We start from the raw sequence: 25,334 nt of genomic DNA, 5'->3' as shown, positions 1-25,334 counted from the left end.
ACTGGGATAGTTGGCAAGTATGAAGCAGCTGCTTTGTGCTCCACAGCAATGACAGGGCCCTGGGCAGCTGCCCCTTTTGCCCTGCCTTAAAGACGGCCCTGCTAATTCTGTTCAAGCATGCAAGCGACACAGGAAGCTGAAACAGGTAATAGGAAGGTTTGTAGGAAGGGGTTAACACAATTCTATTTTGTTGGAGTTCCTCCTTATTCCTCCCAGGGAGTGCAGCCTCAGTTTTGCCCTATCTGGCAGATTGGGTGGAGCTTAGGGTTGGGTTGTTAAGAAGACTGAATAAGCAGTATGGAGTACTAGAATGAAAGGACTTATGCCGCGTACACCCGACTGGACTTTTCGAGGGACTAGGTACGACGGACTTTCGGCGGAGTTCTGACGGAATTCTGACAGACTTTCCGAATGAACAGACTTGGCCACACTCAATCACACCAAAGTCCGACGGATTAGAATGGACTAGAATAAGGAAGTTCATAGCCCGTAGCCAATAGCTGCCCTCGCGTCGGTTTTTGTCCGTCGGACTAGCAAACACACGAGCGGATTTCTCGGTAGGAACTGGGTCCGGCAGAGTTCCGGTGGAAAAATTTAAAACATGTTCTATTTCTAAAGTCCGCCAGATTTTTGGCAAGCAAAGGTTCGATGGAGCCCACACAAGATCGAATTGTCCGACGGACTCGTTCCGTCTGACCTTTGCTGTCAAAAAGTCCGGTCGTGTGTACGTGGCATTAGTCCTTGGTTTTCCCTACATAGACTTTCCATAGAATGGGCCTTTCCCTGGAAATGAGTTGAATGCTCTAAAGCACACCCATGCACACCCACACACACAACATCCTTTTTGTAATGTAAACCCTTTTGTAATGCCACTGAGTATATGTACAAACCTGCAATACAGATGTGCCAACAGGATATTAAGTAAAGAAGTTGGCTACTGGCTGGAGTGGTATTTGGGGTTTATTTACTAAAACTGGAAAGTGCAAAATCTTGTACAGCTCTGCATGGTAGCAAATCCGCTTTCAACTTCAGCTTGATCAATTAAAGAGTTGTAAAGGCAGAAGTTTTTTTATCTTAATGCATCAAGATAAAAAAATCTCTGTGTAGCAGCCACCCCAGCACCCCCTAATTACTCCTCTGAGCCCCATCTCTCTCCAGCGATGTCTAAGCCATCCGGGACACTCCTCCTGATTGGCTGACACACAGCAGTGGTGTCATTGGCTCTCATGGCTGTCAATAAGTCAGTCAGCCAATCAGAGGAGAGAGGGGTGGGGTCCAGGTCTCCATGTCTGAATGGACGCATGGAGCTGTGACTCGGCTCCAGTGCCCCCATAGGAAGCTGAAGACTGTGGGGGCACTCGAAAGGAGGGTGGGGGCACTCGATAGGAGGGAGGGGGCAGGACCAGCAAAGAGTGAATCGATAAGAGGAGGATCCGGGCTGCTCTGTGAAAAACCAGCTGCACAGAGGAGGCAAGTATAACATGTTTGTTTTTTTGTTTTTTTATACCAGACTTTACAATCTCTTTAAGCTTTGACAAAAAAAAAAAAAAAACCTGGAAGCTGATTGGTTACTATGCCAAGCAGTACCAAATTTGGCACTCTCCAGTTTTAGCAAATCAACCCCAGTTTGTTAAAATGGTCCATACACAGTTAGGTGATCTTTCATAATATGGTGCACTGGTGTGAGTACATGGGATCCTGAACACAAATATCAAGGTTAAACCTGGTTAGAAGTTAGTGATTGCTAGTACAGGCAGTCCCTGAGTTACGAATGGGTTAGGGACTGCCGGTTTGTTCTTAAGTCGGATTTGTTTGTTAGTCGGGAAGCGCATGTGCAGAACGGCAGAGAAGTCATTTTCTGATGTTCTGTCAAGTAGCCGCGCATGCGCATATGACGTTTTCCGATGTGTAGCCGTTGGAAAGTGGCTGCACATGCGAAGAACGTCACGATGCCTCCCGTTCGTAAGTAGGAGTCATTCGCAAGTCGGAGGTTCATAACTCAGGGACCTCCTGTAGGAAGTGGTCTACTCTCCTGGTGGTGAGCAGAGGACTGCTTCTCCGTCTAGGGGTTCCTGTGGTAGGTGGCCCAAAGAAATGTGGAAACCGACACTGAATCTTCTTTTGGGTGATTTATTTGAAGCAAAAACAGAGTCTCTCAGTTTAGGGTAGAGGGTTAGGAGTAAATTCAGGTACTTTAGCCTGCAAAAATGAAAAGTCTCTTATAGGAGAAAATCCAGAGAATAGCAACCATTTCACAGCTAGATTCCACAATGCCCGGATAGACCTCCTCTCACTAGGCCTAGCAGCCAGTAGGGTGCTAAGCAAAGTTTCTGCCACAGACTTGAGCCTAGGATATTTGAGAAAATCTCTGCCACAGACTTGAGCGTAGGATATTTTAGAAAATCTCTGCCATAGACTTGAGCGTACTGAGGGACATAGACAAATTTAAAGAGCTATCATATGGTACCAGTATCTCTCAGCCAATGTCGCGATACCGTATGAGTGTAGATCCATGTAGTATCCTTCAACTAAGCCTCCAGGCTCCTTCAGAGAAGCCAGCCTTGCGCATGGCCTTCTCCTGAAGAGTCCTCCTGGGGTTTCTCCAGTTACTGGGTCTCTCCCTTAGATGAGACGGCACCGGACCACCTTTGGATCAACAGGCCCCAAAATCCAGGCAGAAAATATTCTCCGGAACCCTGAAGCACGTGATGTCGGTACCTTAAATACCACCTCCCAGAATGCCCAGCATGAGAACGCTCCCACTGGACTGGTTCCGAAAGAACAGTGGCATTCAATACACCCAGCTAGACAGCTTTCTCACATTTGCCGGCGGTGACAGCGACACCTGCGGTCAAGAAGAACCCAGTGCAACACAGCTGGACTGGTACTGAAAACATAAATTTAGTCAAATTAGCCCCAAAACCCAATTGTGGTTTCAGGAAAATTTACTTTGAAAAACATATAGCGCCTGCTCATCAGGAGCCAGCGCTACATATGTAAAACTGTTCATATACGATGAAAGTATTTTAGATATGTACCATTTTAACTTTGTATTTAGCTTTTGGTGGATCTCTAATTTAACCCCTTCGCGTCTAAGGGTAAAACAAATGTTAATGCCTAAGCACAATTTTGCAACTTTGCCATGTGTTAGAAAAACTGTACATATTGCAGCTACTTTGCGCATCCAGGTGCATTATACCTTGTTTTTTTCAGAACAAATTAATCTTTCATTTGTTGGTAAATGATAGTTTACCATTTAGACAATGTCCTCATCGTCTGGGAAGAAAAATCAAAAAACAAAAACTTTCAGTCCTGAAAGTCGAATACCTGAACTTAAAATTTTGGAATGAGGAATGTCTGGGAAAACAAAAGAAAAACATAGAACATGTAATACGTCAACAGTTTTTTTTTTTTTTATTCTTTTTATTGAACAATTTTTGACATACAGCACATATACAGTTGGCACAACACCAAGCTGAACACTCTGCCAACATGGCCAGTAAATCGAAGAACCTTAACACTGCCATCACGACAGCTACAACAAGTACAACCTCCCCCCACCCCACCCTCCCTATACTTAATTCCCCCCCCCCCCCCCAACGACTTTTATGTTATACTTGAAATTAAACGAAGCCACTTCACTCTCACTAGTCACCAGAAATATCTGCCTTTTATTCTGCACCATGTGCAGGATAGTTAATAGCTATATACTAGATCATGCCCACCCCGTTCAGTTTGAGGTTATCTTATCACACTGTTAGATCACACTCAAACCATGCTCCCCAAACTTTTTAAAATTTTCTATTACACCCTCTAGATATATAAGTTGCCTTATAATGTGGGAGCATTGCATTCACTAAACCTTTCCAAAAGGTTATTTCAGGGGCCCCCACCTGTTTCCACTTAAGTAAAATGGACTTCTTCCCATAGAAAAGTAATATTGTGAGTAAAGTTCTGTGTGCCCTTGATGGAACTACCTCGTCTACCAGCCCAATGAGACACACCTCAATAGTCAAAGGTACCGGAACTTGCAGCACCTCCGCTATACAGGAAGTGACCCCAGACCAGAACTGTTGGATCTGGGGACAGCTCCAGAACACATGATGTGCGTCCGCCGAAGCGGCCGAGCATTGTTAGCACTCCGATGAAACAGATGGATATATTGAGGCCAGTCTGGCTGAGGTATAATATATCTTATGTAAAAATTGAAACGGAATGAGTCTCTCTTGCTGCCATTAGATGCTGAAAGGGTTTTTCCCACAGACAGTCCCAATCCTCACCCCGTATTCCAGGTACCTCTGTTTCTCATCGTTCTCTACATTTAATTAGTGTCTTGGGGCTAGTTTTCAAACAAATTTTTATATGTCACTGATAAAGTCTTTGATAATTCATCTGTCAATGGTGTGTCCTCTAAGCTAGAGGGGAAGGATTCAACTTTCACCTCCTGAATTGCGCCTGGAAGGCGTGCCTTAGTTGCAAGTATCGGAAGTATTGAGAGTTTGTCAACAATTTGACATAAAACAAGTCACATAGTACACAAACTCCAATGCCTGACTATCTATGCCACCCACTCTACGGGAGCTTGATAGACAATCTTGATGATTCCTGAAAAGAAAACACACAAAAAAACAACAAAGAACAACGCATACTATGTGTACGTTCCTCGTAAGCAAAGTCCCATTCTCAGCAGAAAATGAGACTCTCTCTCCAGTGCTGATAACCTACATGTTTGCGTGCAATAGTCCAAGTGTTTGTGCAGACTCCCACCACCTAGTGGCAAAAGTAACAAAATGCAAGTCCTTTCCTACAAGTGCTGTGGCCGGTAGTTGACCTTGACACGAAGCTCTCTTCCTGTAGACCTAATACTTGCTAACAAGCCCCACAGTCCTTGTACTTCAAAAATTATTTTAAGCAGAGGAAAAAAAAAACAGTCTATATAAATGGTTTACCAATAAAACCGTGGATCAGGCAAAGTTAGTGTTTTCCCTTTAGCGTCCACCGTAGTGATAAAATAGACAACATTTTCCTTTCCTGGCTGGCAAATGACAACCTTGTCGGAGTATATGTGTCTCCCAAAGCTCCAATGCTGAAGACACCCGGGGAAACGTTCATACATAGCAGGGGAACATCCTTGCTTACTGAAGGGTTTAGGTACTTTCAAGTAGTCCCACACATCACTGGCATACCAATGCTCCAGATTTTTCTCAATTTCTTGCATAATCTCCTTAGGAACGCAAGTGAACTCCAAACCGTATTCTGTAGCCACCCGCTTGTTCAGCAGCCGCTGGGACCGTGCGAGCCTAGGCAGAGCTTGAGCACTTCTATCCCAGGGAGGCACACAAGAGTTTGGTGATTTACGCACCATGGCGAAAGACATTTTCTTAGGTTCGGGCAAACTAACAAGCTTAGGCGAAGTCAAGTCAATAGTTGTAGGGGTTCTCTCCCGAGGCGATGCACTCCCCGAATTTATAACCAACCAGCAAGAAACATTGCAGGTTGCGGCCACATCATCTGTATTTGCCCACAACATCTCTTGGGACAAAGTCTTAAACAAATTGTCACCCCCTGACAAATTGGACACTGAATCTATCTCTGAGTCCTACAACTCCTCTGCTGGCAAATAGTTATGTACAGTCCCACTTAACACAATTTTCCCAGAGTTCTCACCCACATCTGCGGCGGATTCCTTGGGAACGACCTCCTTCCTCCGATCCGATCCAGGCAAGTTCTGGGATGGGCCTCTACTGTGGCTGCAGGAGGCCTTGATGTAGCCCACTTTCTTTGAAGCAGGCACAGTAATTGTGGTAATGATAGATGAGTGTCCATGACATCCGGAGTGACTCCTCCAGTAATGGTGGTGACAGCATCTCCCTCCAGGACACTGGTTGTAGTAATCAGCATAGAAGGCCTCGCATGTAGCACATTGTAGACAACGAACAAATGGCCGGGGACTTGCGACCAGTCCCTCGCATTTGTTGCAGAGCATTCCCAACGTCTCCCGTCGTGTACAGTACAATAACCTCTCTCTTCTTTCTCCTACGACACACCCACGCTGTCATGGGAGGGATGCCTAACACAGGCATCCAGCACAGAATAAACAGATCAATGGGCTGCACTGAGGAATGAGGCTCGAAAGGTAAGTGAGAATATAAATATTTATTAAGGAAAAAGGCACACGTGCAAACCAAACAAACACAGCAAACCATAAACAAGCAAGAACACAAATAATACACAGCAAACCATAAACAAGCAAGAACACAAATAATACACAGCAAACCCCAAAACCCTAAACTAACTAACTAACTAACTATATACATGGAAAGGGAACACATATATAACAAGGCAGGGATGAGAGACAAGGGGAACAGGAGGCCAGGTGGAGGAAGCGGAAGGGGAGCCAAGGCAGGGATCAGGGGACAAGTCACAGGTATAGGGAACAGAGTCCAGGACAGGAAGCAAATCAGGAACAGGTCTCAGGCAACAGGTCAGGCAGGGACAAGGCTAGCAGGAAGGATTCTGAAGCAATGAGCCTCAGTGAAGGGCGGGCTTATATACTTCCAAGCCATACCACTTCAGGTGCAGCTGGATTATTAGAATGTCTGTTTGCTGGGAGACACCCGCTAGTGACCACCAGAACTGCAACCTTTGATGGCAAAAGCAACAGTGACACCAGCAGGCGATCCCAGCAACAACACCGTTCCTGACACACGCGGTGCCTCGTGCAGGGAAAAGAAACAGGCAAGACTCCTCCCACTGGTTCCTCCGATCACGCAACTCGCGGGCTTTTTCTGACACCACCCACAGTTTACGCACCAAACAGTGGGCGAGAGGTAACGGCAAATCCCGGACTCGAGCCCCCACATGTAGCACTGACCTCTGAAGGAGCTGCTGGTTTTATTGGGATTATTGTGATTTCTCACTTTTGAGACAGAGAAAGAAACCTCTCTGCAGCCTTCAGTAAACCACTCACTGTGTTCATTCAGAAAAGGAAGGGGCAGGTTAATTGACCACTTGCCGCAAAGGTAAATGGTTGTACCGGGGTGATGCCTGCAGGCATCACCCCAGTACCATTTTTTAGAGCCGGCGGTCGGCTTTCTTGTAATAACAACCAATGAAGCTAAGCAGCAGTTACTATAAGCAACGGGAGGGGACATCCCCCCCCATGCCTCCTTCCATCACATTGGCCAGGCTCTCTTGTCCCACCAGGAGGCTGGAGCAACCAGTAGGCACGTCTTCTGGCTGGCCAGAGACCTGAACAGAGCCAGAAGCTTTAAAGTGTATGTAAACCCTCACATATACCCAGTGAAGTGAACAGCCATAGATGATACACAGAGATGAAACAAATCTCCCTACATACGTTTTACATGTACTGTGTATCTGTTGTCTTCAGCTTTATATATTCTTTAGAAAGTTCAGATCATGTTAGAAATGTTCTCTTCCTGTTCAGCACTGGAAGTGAAGTTAGAGCATACAGCCAAGACAGCTGATTGGAGGAAAGGCAGCCCCCATTCCACATAGGCAGAGACTCTTAGAGCTGTTCTGTGAATAGTTTAGCAGTCTGCTAATCTATTTAGAGCAACCTCCCACAACACAAATTTCAGCCTGGTTTTATCTCCTGTGACTATAGGTGTGCGCACAGGGTGTGCCAGGGCACACCCTAATCACTCTGTGCTGCGCAGATTCCCCCTGCTGCATAACTGCAGAGAAAGTGGTGGAAATTGTAAGCTTCTCCTATAAGAAAATAATTCCTTGCGCTAATAAGCACAATCATAGCTCTCCTGTATAATGCCAGGAAAGCGCGCTTGTTTATCTCCAAGTAACACAGACAGATGCTGGTATCACATTGACCTTAGCAAAACCCTGACTACAATGATCTGCTGCTTTTATTTATACTGTAAAAATGCATAACAAAGGACGGTGGTGGCTTTAGAATGAGCCAATCGGACACTTGTATTCTTTCAAAAGAATCAATCACATACATATATATTCAAATATAATTCCAGTAGTGATGTGTGCCGATGGTCGTGTGCAGAGCCATGTGGTCAGCTTCTTGTGAGACACAAAGTGTCTCACAATTTGAACACTTACTACTTACTACTACTTACTACTTACGTTTTTTTGTACATTCCCACCGCTACCAATGACGTGAGCCGTACACTATCATGACTCTCAGTGGGCCATGATTTTTGTATGATTATGCTATTGTTCCCATGTACGCAGATCCGTTTGCTAGGAGCGTTAATGCAATCGCCATGAGGTGGCCAGTCTCTTGGTGAGGCATAAATGATCATCTCTAAAAGAGAAAAAAGATCTGCCCTGTTCATGGGAAGGTTTCCGCAGCCAGTGGTCTTCCACCAACGTCTGTATGTGCGAATACGCTTGCATAAGTGTATTATTACAGCAAAACTGACACTGGGGGCCATCTGACAACATACCGTATTTTTCGCTCCATAAGACGCACCTGACCATAAGATGCACCTAGGTTTTAGAGGAGGAAAACAAGAAAAAAAATATTATGAACCAAATGGTGTACTAAAATATTATGATATGCAGAGTAACCATTACCATAAATGCAGAATGACCATTGCCATAAATGCAGAGTGACGGAATGTTGCTGTTGACGGTGGGGGGTGGTGCCAGCGACCGCGGTGCCTCAGTATATTTGCACCATAAGATGCAGAGACATTTTCCCTCATATTTCTGGGGAGAAAAAGTGCATCTTATGGTGCGGAAAATACGGTACATTAATAAAAATTTCCACAACAAAAGCGACTGGGGAATCTCTGTCCTCAGTCCCTTTTTCTGTCTCTAAAGTGAGACCTCAGGGGTCTGTTTAGACCCCTGATATTTCACCAAAGCCCCCCAATGGAGCTCCAAAAAAATTGTAAAAAAAAAATGATAAAAAATGATTGAATTTTTTTTTTTTTAAATACTGACGCTATCCACTGCTCTACGGACACAACCTCTGCCCTACTGTCCATTGCCCTACATATATTTACACACGCATGTGTGTTTGCTGTTTGGGGTGCACACCATAGTGCAATAGGCTATACACACCTATGCTTGTGATGGAGAACTTGTCAGAAGTTATCATTCTGATAACAGAAGAACGGAGCAGGAGAAAGCCACTGGTCCTTTGAAGATAGATAAGAAAACACTGCAAATATATGTGCCAAGCTCAAATTTCATGAATCGGGTTAACATCCACTTTAATTGGGTCTCGGATCTAGAAACTTCCTGGATTACTGAAAAAAATGACAGTATTCAAAACAGCCAAACTTGGCGTCTTGAAACCTTTTAAGTGCAAAGGAGGGATTTGGTGTCTTATGCCCCGTACACATGGGCGGATTGTATGGCGTACTTAGTCCGTCGAAACACATTTCAGCGGACAATCCGCTCGTGTGTGGGCTTCAGCGGACTTTTTCAGCGTGCAGTCCGGAGTACTAAGTATTTTGTTTTTTTTCAAAATTATGTCCGTCGTACTTTGGTTTCAGCGGACAATACGGTCGTCAGTATGCTAGTTCGACGGACTAAGAATGGTGCATGCCCAGAAAGGATTTACACGGCGGAAGGGTGCTTTGCTGTGTCTTGGACTTCCTATTTCTAGTCCCGTCGTACGTGCTGTACACGTCATCGCGCAAGCTTTCGACGGACTGTTTGTGTATCCGTGTGTGGTCAAGTCCGTTCAGTGGAAAGTACGACGGACTGTCCGTCGGATTGTATGACGGACTAAGTACGCCATACAATCCGCTCGTGTGTACGCGGCATTATAGACCTCAGATCTCTCCAAAGAAATACCTGACATGTGACTATTACTGTCACAAGGGATGTTTACATTTCTTGTGATCACAATAAAAGTGATCAACAATGTAAAAAGATAGTGTAAAAAAAATGAAAGCGCCCCATCCCTCCGTGCTTGTGCACAGAAGTGAACACATATGTAAGTTGTGCCCACAAATTTAAACACTGTTCCACACATGTGAGATATCCATGCAATCATTAGAGTGAGAGCAATAATTCTAGCACTAGACCACCTCTGTAACTCTAAACTGGTAACCGTTAATCATTTTTAAAGCATCGCCTATGGAGATTTTTTAATAACCTTGTTTTTCACCATTCCCTGAGTGTGCGCAATTTTAAAGCATGACATGTTAGGTATCGATTTACTCGGCATAACGTCATTTTTCACATTATACAACTAAATAGTGCTAAATTTACTGTTTTTTTATTTTTTATTTATGAAAGTGTATTTTTTCCCAAAAAATTGCGCTTGAAAGATCGCTGCGCAAATACAGCGGCATAAAATACTGCAACAACTGCCATTTTATTCTCTAGGGTCTCTGCTAAAAAAAAAATATATATATATATATATATATATGTTTGTTTGGGGGTTGTAAGTAATTTTCTAGCAAAAAATACTGATTTTAACTTGTACGCAACAAGTGTCAGAAATAGGCCTAGTCTTCAAGTGGTTAAATATTTACCAGCCTCTTCCCCCTGATCCTAAGAGGAGAGGAGGGAAACTGGCAGCACTGCAGGGGGAATCGGCACCACATGGGGTGATTATGGTGTGCCAAGGCACACCTGGCATGCCTATGGCTGGAAGGAAAAGTAAGTGAACCCTTGGGAATGAGCTATTCAACTGACATATACTGTAGGTCAGTTACATTTATAGTCTTTAGCCATTTTATAAGCACACTTTTTAAATGTTCTTGTATGTAACAGTTTTCAAAATGTTTCCAATCCTCTAGATTATTTGGAACGTGTATTCTCCTGGCTTGGATTTGAGGTAGTGGTGTATAATGAACAAAAAGCGCAACAGATCTGTGACATCATGAGCAACTTTCAGATGAAGGACCACACTGAGCGAGATTGCTTTGTTTGCTGTATCTTGACCCATGGGCAATCACAAGCCATCCTTGGCACTGACAATGAAGTTGTAAAAATAAATGTCATAGTATCTAAATTTTCCCCCCAAAACTGTAAAACCTTAGCTGGAAAACCAAAGTTATTTTTCATACAAGCGTGCCAAGGCAAAAATACACAAGGTGCGCATTCAATTGAAGAAGATGCTGTCTCAGCCACTAAAACCATCCCGAATGATGCAGATGTCTTGATTGGAATGTCAACTGTTGATGGCTGCTTTTCATACCGTCACATTGAACTGGGGACATGGTACATCCAAGCCTTGTGTTCAAACCTGATCAAAATGGTTCCAAAGTAAGTGTCTTTAATCTAAATAGCAATGAATATAAAAACATCAGTGCTGACCACATAATCTTCTTTATGTTGTATTCTTCAAAACATGCTGTAAAACATTTAATTCAGCTGTACTGTGTTTATATTTTTATTTGCTGCATTCACTAAGCTGGGTACATCCAGTACAACGACCGGGTTGAATGAAAAAAATGGACCAACAAAAATGATGTTTATGCAAGAATCTCTCCTGTTGAGACATTGTATTTAGGGGGGCACCCCTCTTCCCACTCCCTCCAGAATACATAGTTACATAGTTGGTAAGGTTGAATAAAGACAACAGTCCATCCAGTTCAACCTGTGTAGGTGTATGTGTGTAGAAAAATAATTTATCATATATATCCCCTATATTGTTTTTGCTAAGATGCACGTCCAAGAATCTTTTAAAACTGATGACACCGCCGATTGTGGAAGAGTATTCCACACCCTTACTGCCCTGACAGTGAAAAACCCCCTACGCAGCTTAAGGTTAAACCGCTTCTCTTCCGGTCTCATCGTGTGGCCCCGTGTCCTCTTACACTCTCTGGGACTGAAAAGTTTCATACGCTGGGATAACCATTGAGATATTTGTATATCACTATTAAGTCTCCTCTCAAGTTCTCCAGTTCCAGCACATCTTTTCTGAGGATTGGTGGCCAGAACTAGACGGAATACTCCAAATACGGCCGTACCAGAGTTTTAAAAAGTGGCAGAATAATCATTTTATCTCCAGAGTAAATTCCTTTTTTAATGCATGCTAATATTTTGCTGGCTTTGCTAGCTGCTGCTTGACACTGCATGCTATTTCTCAGTCTGTCTTCTACTAGGATCCCTAGATCGTTCTCCATCCTAGAAGCCCCTAGAGATTTTCCCCACCAAAGAGTAACTTGTGCTTATATTTTTACCCCCCAAGTGCATTAGCTTACATTTAAAGCGGTAGTAAACCCGCACATTTTTTTTTTTTTTTTTTAAACCTGCAAAGCAAAAGGCATAATGAGCTAGTATGCACCGCATACTAGCTCATTATGAAATACTTACCTTAGAACGAGGCCCCGACATCTGGCCCGATCCACGCCGAGGGAGCTGACATGCTCCCTCGGCGTTTCTTCCGGGTATCGCGGCTCCGGCGCTGTGAGTGGCCGGAGCCGCGATATCGTCACTCCCGCGCATGCGCGCGGGAGATTTCAGTCCGGCCGCTCGGCTGCTGCCGAATTTTGACGGCGAGAAACCCCTTGTGCGCATGCGCCGCTGCAGTCAGCGGCGCATACCGAGGGGAATATCTCCTAAACCGTACAGGTTTAGGAGATATTTTTTTTACCTACAGGTAAGCCTTATTATAGGCTTTCCTGTAGGTAAAAGTTAAAAATGTGGGTATACAACCACATTAACAGTGTTAAACTTCATTTGCCATGCAGTAGCCCATTCCAATAATTTATTCAGGTCCTCTTGTAAAGTTTCTGTATCCTGCTGTGTTATTGCCCTGCATATTTTGGTGTCATCATCAAACTAAGATTGAGCTATTTATCCCATCCTCTATATCATTTATTAATAAATTAAACAGAATCAGTCCCAGAACAGAGCCTTGGGGTACCCCACTAACCACTCTAGGCCATTCTGAGTACATTGTTTGCAAGAATTGGCTGAGCGTGCTGATCAATGTTGGTTTTCCAGCATGCTTGTTCAATAGAAGCCAGTTGTTAGACCAGTCTTTGTTTAATAGACATAAGGACCGGAAGTCAGCCAGTGGTATCTGCGGTGTTACGTATTCAAATTGTGGCTTCCTTTGGGTCCATTTGTGAAAAAAAACATTGGCTGTAAAAACGCACTGCATTAAAGGCTCTTCATTTCACACAGTGTGAACATTACATACTGAAGGTTACAACTTACAGTCAGATCTTACATTAGGGGTGTGATTTATTTTCTAGATTGTTTTGAGACTAAACAGATGTCACACAATATTTTCATGCACATGCAGTTGTGCAGGAATGATGTGGACTAATTTTCCAGCCTGTTACAATACAGGCAATTCAGTTTGCATTTGCAGCGCTATACAAATCATTCATTCATGCATCCAGAAATGTATTGTAACTATTTCAGTTTATAGATAGCATCAGGGTTATTCTTTAGGCTCCATTCACACCAGTGTAAGGCCTTGTACACACGGTCGGACATTCCGATGGACAATGTCCAATAGGACCGTGTTGTCGAATATTCCGACAGTGTGTAGGCTCCATCGGACTGTTTCCGTCGGAGTATCCGACGGACCAAGTTTTCCAGCTGGGCTATAAAATTTTCCGACAACATGATCCGATCGGACTTTGTCCGATCATGTGTAAAGAATTCCGATCGGACAAAGTGCCACGCATGCTCAGATCAAATTCCTAGACCAAAGCTATTAGCTACTAGCCTGAACGTAGTCCCGCCCTAACGAAATAACGCCATCACGTTAAGTACGATTGGATTTTCTGACAACTTTGTCCGACTGTGTGTATGCAACAGTTTCGACAAAATCCGACGGATTTGGTTGTCGGAATGTCCGACCGTGTGTAGGGCTAACAAGACAACTAGCATAAAATCACAAAATTTTGTGTGCGTACATGAAGCGCAAACAAAATTTGCTTGTCACGCTTGCTGTACAATTCAAAAAACAATAAAAAAAAAACCCCAAAAGCTGTAAGTAAGAAATGTGTTCTTGCACAAACAAAATACTAAAAGCGTGAAACAAGCAAAGCTTAGAAAGGTACATATGCTTCTTTGCCCTGTTTGTTGCACACAAGGCAGCTGATTGAAATTATTATGCAAAAACTATGATGTGGGTGGCCCTACACTAGTGTGGACGAAGCCTTAGGGCTTGTGGAAGTCTATATCGATAGGGAGTTTAATTTAAAAAAAAAAAAAAAAAGGAAAATTTCCTATCAAATACCTACCGTAATTTTCTTTTCCTGATAGGCTCCATGGCAGCATACGTGTGGGTTAGCCCCGCCTCCATAACTACCCTATAGGACACCTCTCCCATAAATATTTGCTCTGGGCTACCAGCTGTGTTCTGTAACTAGCCTACGCCAGGCATTGGGAGGGGCTTCTGTTGCCATGGAGTCTATCAGGAAAGGAAAATTACGGTAAGTATTTGATAGGAAATTTTCAGTTTTCCTGACAGGCTCCATGGCAGCATACATGTGGGAAATAACTCACCATACACACCCAGGTGGGCAAATGCTGAGCAAAGAAACCAAATCAGTACTTGCAAACCAAAATTAACAGATAAGGCATCTGGTTCAACACAGTAGTGAGACATAAATGTGTTGATAGAAGACCAGGAAGCCACTCTACAGATTATTTTGGGAGTGTCATGGCGAGAAGCTGCCAAAGAGGGCAAGATACTCCAGTTTGAATGGACCATCACTGCCTCTGGAGGAGCCAAACCCTTTGCTTTATAAGCCTTTTGAATGGTCTGTACGATCCATGCAGCAATGGATCTAACCGAAGCCCGCATTCCTTTGTTTTTTCCGTGGAGAAGGAGGAAAAGAAAATCCGATTGTCGAAAGGGAGCTGTGACTTCCAGGTATTGTTTAAGAGTGTGCCCCACATCAAGGGGATGGACATCTTGATTTTCCGTTGATCTAAAGGTTGGGAAGCACAATTTCTTGATTTTCGTGGAAAATTGTGGAAAATTTATGATTTGACCCCAGCATGGGATTTAACACTGCTCTGTCTTGAAAGGAAGTTTGAAAAGGTCCCTTCAAACCCAGGTTTCTGATTTCAGACACTCTCTTTGCTGAAATAACAGCCACCGGGAAGGTTGTCTTAAGATAAAAATCTTTCACTGAGAGCAGCTTGTTGGGATCTGATCCAAGCTGAGAAAAGAAATCCAGAACAAGAGGGAGGTCCTACTTGGGGAATCTTGGCTTCCTCTGAAGCCTAAGCCTGATAGCACTTTTGAAGAACTGGCGAACAAGGGAGTGCTTGGCCCATGAAACTCATGTGAATGCAGAGATGGCCAATACCTGTACCCGAAGTGAGCTCACTGATAGGGATAGGTCTAGACTTGATTGTAGGAAGCTAAGAATGTCCTGGACTGCCAGAGCTCTACAAGGGTTAGGCCTGAAAGACATGTGATCAGTGAACCTGGTGCATATTCATTCATAGACCCTGCTGGTGCTTTTTCTTCTGGCATTACGGAGGGTCAGAATGACCTCTTCTGGACAACCTAGAGCCTTGAGCCTTCCCCTTTCAAGAACCAAACCCTGAGGTGCAGGTGAGAAGGACAAGGGTGCGGGGTTGTGCAATGAGACAATAGATCCGGCCTGAGTGGCAGGGAACTGAGTCCTGATAACTGAGGAATGTCAAGAGAGGAAACCATGACCTGTGGGCAAGAAAGGAATTACCGCTATCACTTACACCTTATCTGTTCTGATCCTCTGGAGAAACTGGAGCATCACAGGCACCGGAGGAAAGGTGTAAGTCTTATGAAACCTCCACTGGTCCATGAAAGCATCTATCCCATACGCCTGACGGTCTTGGAACCTTGAGTAGTACTTGGCCAACTTGTTGTTGCATGGGGATACAAAGAGGTTGACTTCTGGTGACTCCCCCAGGGTCAAGAGCCACTCGAACACATCTTTGTGGAGAGACCACTTGTTGTTCATCTGAACCTGAGAAAGGAAGTCCGCCTGCAAATTCTGTATCCTGGGTATGTAGACTGCTGAAATTTTGGACACGTTTCTCCAGTAGCAGGTAACAGCTGTGTGTTCCAACCTGCCTCCATATGTAGGCCACAGTTGTATTGTTCAACCTGAGCATCACTGAGGATTTCTTTGCTAGATGATGGAATGCTAGAAGTGCCTGAAAAGCAGCCCACAGTTCCAGGATGTTGGACACAATCCTGAGAGAAGGGAAGTTCCATCTGCCCTGTGCTACTTCTGATAGTGAATGAGAGCCCCAGCCCCTGTTGCTGGTATCTGAGGTTATCGGAATGATTGAGTGGCAATTTCGAAGATTTTTCCCCTGGAGCCACCAAAGGAGAGACGCTCTCATAGCTGGAGTAAGGTGGATGCGCTGGCTGTTGCTGTCGGACCTCCATTGTTGGAGGAACAATTTTTGGAAGGTTTGCATGTACCCCTGTGCCCACTTCACCATGAGAATTGTAGCTACCATGGTGCCATTCACTTTCAGACTCTGGAGAGGGGAGAGATGAGATGAAGTGAGGGCTGAGCAGATTCTGTCTCGGACTACTAAAATCTTCTCCTTGGTCAGCGAGATGGTGCCCTCCACCATGTTGAAATGAACTCAGAGAAACACGAGGGACTGTGAGGGTTCCAGGTGACTCTTCTCTAGATTCAAGAGCAACCCAAACTCTTGAAGGGTGGAGATGACCAGGCTCCTGCGTTCTAAAAGTTGACCTTTGTCTTGAGCTAGGAGAAGGAGGTTGTCTAGGTAGTGATGAAGACAAACCCCTTTGACTCGGGGCAAAGCCAAAACAGCTAACAAGACCTTGGAGAAGATACAAGGTGATGTTGTTAGACTGAAGGGGAGACCGGTGAATTGTAAGTGCTGCTGGCCTACTGCAAAGCAAAGGAACTGTTGGAAGTCCGCTGTCACCAAAACGTGGAAGTAGGCGTCTTTCAGATCGATCGGCACCAGTCTCCTGGATGGATCGACTGCTGGATCCTATGTAAAGACTCCATCTTGAATTTTTTTTTTTTTTTGATGGAGAGGTTGAGATGGGTCAAATCTATGACCGGTCTCCATATGCTGTTCTTTTTCTGTACCATGAACATAGGGGAATACATGCCCTTGCCTCGTTCGCCATCCGGAATAGGAGAAGCTTCGCCTCGCTCCAAAAAGAGTTTACATAGGCTAATAGGATCTGCTTTTTTTCTTCTGAACATGGAAGAGTCGTATAAATGAATCTGAGTCTGGATTGAGGCCGCCCAGACATGCCAAAAGCGGAGAAGACGAGCCCCCATCTGGCATGCCTGAGCGGGCTCAATCTCAAAAAGACTTTGTGGATTCCTGGTTGCCAGAATAACCGCTCTTTGCAGGTTTCTTGAATGAAGACTGCCTGGCTTTCCAAGATCTTGTAAACTCCCGGCCAGGCCTGCAACTGCGCGCCTCTCTGGCACGATCAGTATTCTGCCTTCTCGGAAAAGTGCGTCTCTGGCTCTGCAAGCGCCGATCCTGAGGGAGGAAACCCGACTTGCCATCTGTGGCCCGGATTATGGTGCTATCAAGTTTGTTACCAAAAAGGGATGTGCCCTCAAAGGGAATTTGGCACCAAACCTGCTTGGAAGCCAGATCCGCCAACCACGGATGGAGTCGTTAGGCATGACGTGCTGTGACTCGAGATGCTTAACCTCTTCCTCCCTGAAGGGATACAGCTTCAGGATTTTAGATTGCATGTAACTTTTCTTTTCCATTTTGCCCCATTCATCAGAAATGGTGTTGCCTACTTCAGTGAGGAAGGAAAAATATTGAAGCTCCTTATTGAGCTGCTGGAAGAAGTTACAGGATCTTCCCAATTCAGAGCTTCCCTTACAGCTCTCACCAAAGGGGGAACCAGGGAGTACTCAAAACTGATCCCTGGATCCTCTACTTCCAATTTGCTATCCAAGGGAGGAGTGGTTGGATGGCTTGGAAGATTCTTATGTCTTGTGGGCCTGCTCCCCTACTGTTGGAGAGCATAGTGGCTCCGGTGGGGGGGTCACGAGGCATGTGAGCCTCCCCCTCCTGCACGGATTCTCTCACAACCTAACTAATGATTTGAGGTGCTGGTTTGCACCCTCCCTCTTGTTAGCTGCTTTGGAAAAACAGCAGTCATAGAGAGACTTGTTGGCAGGGACCGGGGCCCTACACCCCCAACGCGACATCTCCGCCCCCTTGCTGGGGTGAGATGAGGGGAGTGGGGAGGATCTTTACTGTGGTGTCTGGACCTAGAAGGAGATCTGCAGTGCCTGGATCTAGAGGAAGTGTGTGATTTTGAAGACCTGCTTTTTCTTTGGGAACTGCACAGTGGATTAGACCTGGAAGGGCTGTGGGAAAGAAAAGGGAAAAAAAAAAGAGGAAATAAATATGTTAAAGCTAGTGCCCTGTACCCCAATCTCCTCTCCCCTCAACAGGCAGAACACCGGGATAATCCCACATTCATACCTGCTGCGAGAGGACTGGCCACCAGGAGGCAGTGAAGGGTCCATGTTATCCAAGGTACATCACTGCAGGTGGGACAAAAAAAAAAGATCAGCCGCCAGGTAGGAATCTATCCAATCCCCTGAAAGTTAGTACTTACCTGGGGATCCACTACAGATGCCCAGGGAAGTCGCCATACATGCCCACGATCATTCCGAGGCTCTGTAGGTTTCCCCCAGGTTTAAAAAGTGGCACTGCGTGACGTCACGGCCAGCGCCAGGTACAAGACGCTCGCGCGCATGCGTGAACCAGGCCTTGTTTTTGTTTCAGGTCTGCGCCTGCACAGAGCGTACGCCAGAACCCGGAAGAGAGAGAGTGGTGGCTGGAACGCAGAAGGAACCAGCCTCCATGCACAGGGAAACACAGCAGGAAAATAAGAAGGGGAACAGACACAGAACCAAAGGTACAAACGAATAAATATACACAAACATTGCTGTTATGGCAGGCGATGTCCATCTTACTCCTCCACCTATGATCGCTTAAGCCGAGGGAATCCCATACACACACCAGACTTTATGGCAGATAATGGCCTGGCCATCTGCTTACATCTAGGCAATCAGGCCTGTACTCGCTCGCCTGCTGACGGCCAGGCTTCCAGCTCTTCAGCGCTACTCTGCGTATACACTCCATACCCTGCTTAATAGTCAAGGCTTATCTGAGGGATGTGGTACCTTGTCGCTCGGCAGATCCTGATCGCAGGGAAGTCATCTTCAGGTAGGAGAACCTTCAACTTGGTCGTATGGAGGAGGAAAAAAAAGGAACACAACTGGTAGCCCAGAGCAAAGATTTATGGGAGAGGTGTCTTATAGGGTAGGTATGGAGGCGGGGCTAACCCACACATATTCTGCCATGGAGCCTGTCAGGAAAAAAAATTTTGTTTCCAGGGTTCATATTTGTAATTTTTTACTACTTTTTTTATTAAAAGAAAAAAAACACCAATCCCACAGACATATATCATATGGGTTCTAGTCTTGGCATTGAATGGTATCAGGAAATATGCTGCTGACATCCACTAACCCACCACTGCTACTCTGCAGTACCTAATAAAGAAAACAGATAGAATCCTGTAAGTCAATAGAACCAAATTATCTTTAAAAAAAAAACTGAGATAGCTTCCTTCACCATACCTGTCCGACAAATTTACCCCTGCTAGAATGGCTGGTGTAAGATCTGCATTATGCGTATAATATGGATTGTTTACATATTTTTTATGCTTGTATTTTCCATTCATAGTGTTTATATCAATTGCACTTTACATAGGGGGATGAGAGTAAAGTGAGGAATTTAGTTAAGGCACGGCACTTTATGTGGTTTTGTATAAAACACTGTGGAAGTGATATCTGACACTAAATAATTGTGGTGATAGTTAGCGCAATCCATATTATACGCATTTTTTATATTAAATTTGTCTACTCATATAGTGACATTTATACCTGATTGCAGCAAACTAATATATAATCTGTTGAAACCATATGCGCCGGTAATTCGTTGGTTTTTCATAAGATCTGCATTAGATGTTAGTAATTAGTTCATTCTTTATTATTGAACAATATTGATATTTTTGTATCAATTGTATCAAACAATTAGACAATAATCTCTGAACCATTTTTTTTTTTTTTTTTTTTACAGAGGTGAAGATATTTTGTCCATTCTGACAAAAGTCAACAGGGATGTAAGTGAGAAGGAGTATTCAAAGAGTGGAACCATTTTGAAGCAAATGCCTCAACCAGCTTACACTCTTCGCATGAAGCTAGTATTCCCTATACCAACCTCTGACTTTAAAGCGTATATCTAGTGCTGGAGAATGATTATAGGCTGCAAAGTAGGGTGATGGGGAAGATAGTTATTGCCCTTGTTTCTTTGTGCCTGTGATTGTTATAGAGTATTTTGGAAGGGTGTCAAACTCCAACTCCCATACTGATTAAGTCCCACCTTACCATATTAGTTGATCTACACTCCCTTACCATTAAAGGGTTGGTCCAGATTTTGTCAGATGCTGGAAAGCTAAACCACCAGACAGTTTCTATCTCTTAGGAATCACTGACATCTCTTTGTCTGAGTTCTCAGGTCTGCACGCCTACTGTACCCATTGCAGTATAAGAGGTTTCAAAGCCTCCTGCTGGCTTTTTAATTTATTTATTATTATGGCTAATGCTTGAACATGCAAAGCTAGGAACACTCAGATGGGCTTGTACAAAGTGAGAAACTATGAGAGGGAGATCTCTCTGTTTGAAAATCCAAGACATATACAAAGATGTTGGTTCACTCTGGCCACCAGAATTTACCTGTATTTAAAATAACACTTTCAGGTGGACTAATCTTGGAAAGTAGAACTATAGGCAAAACTTTTTTTTTCATTTTGGATAGCGCAGGGGGAGGGGAGGGGTTATATCCCCTGTCAGATTTTTAATTTTCCATCTGTGTCCTATTGCCGAGATTTCCCTTCACTTCCTGTCCCATAGCCAAACAGGAAGTGAGAGGAATTCCCTGCAAGTTAGGGGGATTTCTTGAGGACTCTTAGATCACCAAAACTAGTGTCCCTGTTGGAAGATTTCTCTTCCATTACTTTTCTGGGGAAAACCCCAAATTTGGGATTTTTTTACTTTTCAGTTTCAATGATACTGGTAAACAGGACAAATAGAGAGGGTGCCTCTCCTTAACGAAGGCAAAGACAGCAATAAAAACTGTCAAGTGTTCTAATCCACCTCCACATCCAAAACTAAAAAAAAAAGTTTTGCTTATAGTTATGCTTTAACTGCAGTTATATTCAGCAGTGTGTAGCTGAACTCCTTACATGTAATTATTAGATATGTGCATAATGGAAACTTGTTTTGTTTTGGATTCGTTCATTAACCACTTTCCATCCAGGCCAATTCTGACATTTCTCTCCTACATGTAAATTTCATAATTTTTTGCTAGAAAATTACATATAACTTCCAAACATTATATATATATTTTTTAGCAAAGACCCTAGAGAACACCGTAGAGAACCCTAGCAAAGACCCTAGAGAATACAATGGCGGTCATTGAAACATTTTATCTTGCACGGTATTTGAGCAGCAATTTTTTGAACACTTTTTTTGTGAAAAAAAACAGTTTCATGCTTCAAAAAAAAATTTTTTTTTTGCATAATGTGAAAGATGAAGTTACGCTGAGTAAATAGATACCTAACATGTCATGCTTCAAAATTGCACACGGTCATGGAATGGCGCCAAACTTCGGTACGTAAAAATCCCAATATGCGCGCCGCTTTACATTTTTTTACTGGTTACATGTTTTAAGTTACAGAGGAGGTCTAGGTCTAGAATTATTGCTCTCGTGTGGTTTGAACACCATTTTCATATGTGGGTGGCACTTACGTATGCGTTCGCACACGGGGACAGGGGTGCTTTAAACTTTTTATTTTTATTGTTAATTTTATTTTTATTTTTTTAGTTTGACACTTTAAAAAAAAAACATTTTTTTAATCACTTTTCTTCCTATTACAAGGAATGTAAACATCCCTTTTAATAGGAATATGGCATTATCAGTCCTCTTTACAGTGAGATATGGGGTCAATAAGACCCCACATCTCACCTCTAGGCTGGGTAGCCTGAAATGAAACGTTCCCAACGCTTCCCAGCCGAGGTGCCGCCATTCGCTTGAATGCAGAGGCGGGGTGTGACGTCATAACATAGTGCCCAGCCTCCAAACGATCATAGAGACTCCGACGACCATCTGGTCCGCTGATAATCTCTATGATCACCATCCAGGGCGGGCGGATCCTGTCTCCGACTCACCGATGGAAGCAGTGAGTCGATAGAAGCACCGGAGGGCGGTGGAAGGGGGGGAGTCCCCTCTCGCCATCCGTAAGGACAATCAAGAGGTGGAACAGCCACTATGATCATTCTTATGGTGTAGGGAATCGCCGGCACTAAAAGATGATATTTGAGTGATGACTGTAGCTGCAGGCATCATTCAGATATACCCCCACAAATCAAGGTCGTCCCTGGACGTACCTTGGATGGGAAGTGGTTAAGGTAATAATTTTGTTTCCTCATATTCGTTATATTAGAATGATTGGTTTTTCGGAATTCATTTTGTATATTCGTTATTTTCAAATTGAATTTGAAAATGAATTTCTATTTTGAAATAGAAACATATTGCAAATTCAGTAAGGTATAAAAGAAAAATAAGATGATGATTCCTACTTAAGCTGTTTTAGAGAATATAATAAAAAAGAATAGAATAGAACAGAACAATATAATAAAATAGAATGGAATCAAATAAAATGGTATAGAATAGAAAATAAAGGTATAGAATAAAACAGAATGGAATACAAAATAAAGGAATAGAATAGAAAATAATAGAATAAAACAGAATATAAAATATTCTATTCCATTTTATGCTATTCTTTTGCATCTATATTCTATTCTATTATGTTATTATATTTTCTATTCTGTTTTATTCTATTCTGTTGTATTCTATTCTATAAAGCAGCCTAGTTAGGAATAATCTTATTTTACTTTTATACCTTACTGTATTTATTGCAATATGTTCCATTTCAAATTTAAATTCATTTTAGAAATTAGAATAATTTAGTTTTGTTTTAATTTGCATTCGTTGAAGTTTATTACTATTGTTATTTACATACATCAACAAATAAAAAAAACCTCTGAATTAAAATTTTTAACTAAACGAATCGCACATATCTAGTAATTGTTACCTATCAAAGATATCACAAGGGTTTAATTTTCCTTTTTTATCAGAAGGCTTATGCAATCTTTATTCATTTATCATCAAGTTCAGCATATACTGTACTTCCTGCAATAAAGTGTTGGCCAATACACAACACAATTTTATTAAAGAGGAAGTAAACCCTTCCAAACAACTTGGACCTATAGGTAAGCCTAGATTAAGGCTTACCTGTAGGTCCAAGCAATATCTCCTAAACCTATATGGTTTAGGAGATATTTGCCCGAAAATGGGCACCGCTGTCTACGGCGCATGCGCCGTAGACAGCGGCGCGCATGCGCACTAAATGCGGCAAATCCAAGAATGGATTTGCCAAATTTGTCGACTCCCGTGCGCATGCGCGGGAGTGACGTCATCGCGGACTCGCCGTATGACAGCGGCGGAGCTGCGAGGCGCGACTCCCGTGCGCATGCGCGGGAGTGACGTCATCGCGGCTTCGCCGCTGTCATTGGTCGGAGCTGCGAGACGCCACCAGCAAGATGGACGCGGCGGACTACAGGGATCAGCGGCGACTTCGCTGGCTCCTGTGTCAGGTAAGTGACACATAATGAGCTACTATGCGATGCATAGTAGTCCATTATGCTTTACCTTTGCAGGGAAAAAAAGAGGAAGTAAACCCATCAGGGTTTACTTCCTCTTTAATCCCTGTGCTTAAACAGTAGCCTTATGTAATTTGCCATGTACACTTTTCACACATAGATCAACCCACTGCTGCTGCCTCTCACCACTTAAACTGCAACAAAATTGCAATGTACAATCTGAATGTTCACTGAGACAGACCCAGGAAATGAGGGGAACAGCAAACAGTATGTTGACGCTCAAGTATAGAGTTGCCTTTAACATATTACTTCCAAAATGCACTATTTATCATTGGAAGAACCAAGTGCAGTGTCTATTTTCTCTAACCTTGCCCTTGATATGTGTATGTTAGTTTAAATACAATTATACTCTAATGCCAAAACTCCTGTATGGGTCACCCCTACCCGTCCAATTTGTTATACCAAAAGACATACAGTATCTCAGATGCAGTACAAACCCGCTTTATGCAACACAGCAAATCACTGGACATTCATTTTTCCTCCTGGAACTACAAGCCCCATAACAGGGGTAGGGAACCTTTTTGGCTGAGAGAGCCATGAACGCCACATATTTTAAAATGTAATTCCGCGAGAGCCATACAATATGTTTAAAAAAAAATTTTTTTTTAATTGACTAATTTCAATTATAACTGTAATATCCACGTCATCTCCCCCACTGTAATATCCACATATCCCCTACGATTGTCTGCTTGCTTACCACTAACAGGCAGGCAGATCCACGAGCAGTTGAGGCGGGTGATGATGACGTCAGCGCGCCGCTCACCTAGGCTGCCGCCAGGTTTACCAAGATGACCGCAGCTCCAGAGCTAGGCCGAAGCTGCGGCCTTTCCTATGGGCTCAATCCACGGATCGGCACACCACGCAATCCGCGGATTGAGAGGTGAGAGCCAAATGCAGCCATCAAAAGAGCCACATCTGGCTCGAGAGCCATAGGTTCCCTACCCCTGCTCTATAAGATGAATGGGGAACCAGTCAGTGTAAAGCACTGCATCTAGGGTTTGTCTTTGGGTATAATAAATACGGGGGGAGTAGGAGAACCTATACAGGCTTTGTAGATTTAAAGTATATTCATCTGTCCAGCTAGATAAACCATAACGTTTGTTATAATATTTTACCTAGACCCTCACATGTGTAGTGCACTCTCTATTTAGTGCTGTGTAGAGTTTGGACATGATGCATCCAGTGGTATACAAACTCTTTAAAAGTTTAAAAGGAGAGTGTACTGTGCATGCACAGGTATGGATTTTGACAAGCAGCTAGCTGTTTTTTTTTTTTTTTCCTAGCTGGTTATTTGAATGTGATTTCTCTTTTTTTTTTTTAGGAAGGACTGAAAAAGATGCACCATACAATATGGGGTTTGGTTTACTAAAGGCAAAATTAATGTTCACTTTGTAATGAATTTAACATAATTAACGTAATGAATATGGTGAAACTTAACTTTGCATAAATTAGCCAATCACGTGCAAGGAAAATTTAGATATAATCATGTAAAAAAAAAAAAAAAAATTATATATATATATATATATATATATATATATATATATATATATATATATATATATATATATATATATACATATATAT

General features: G+C 43.3%; 1 protein-coding gene across 2 annotated transcripts in view; it reads left to right on the top strand.

Annotated features, from left to right (window-relative positions):
• CASP10 (caspase 10) overlaps positions 1-23,094 on the top strand; it is a 119,692-nt gene extending 96,598 nt beyond the window's left edge. For both annotated transcript variants that reach the window (XM_077448626.1, XM_077448627.1), the window contains exons 10-11: positions 10,752-11,220; positions 20,047-23,094. In XM_077448626.1, coding sequence (XP_077304752.1) covers positions 10,752-11,220; positions 20,047-20,212 — 635 coding nt within the window. In that variant the 3' untranslated portion in view covers positions 20,213-23,094. The remainder of the gene's footprint in view (positions 1-10,751; positions 11,221-20,046) is intronic.
• The last annotated feature ends 2,240 nt before the right edge of the window (positions 23,095-25,334 follow it).

The sequence above is a fragment of the Lithobates pipiens genome, unplaced genomic scaffold, assembly GCF_037356315.1.
Source record: "Lithobates pipiens isolate NorthernLeopardFrog02 unplaced genomic scaffold, aLitPip1_a1.2 Scaffold_22, whole genome shotgun sequence".
NCBI classification, from domain to species: domain Eukaryota; kingdom Metazoa; phylum Chordata; class Amphibia; order Anura; family Ranidae; genus Lithobates; species Lithobates pipiens.
This window is presented reverse-complemented; position numbering and strand designations above follow the sequence as displayed.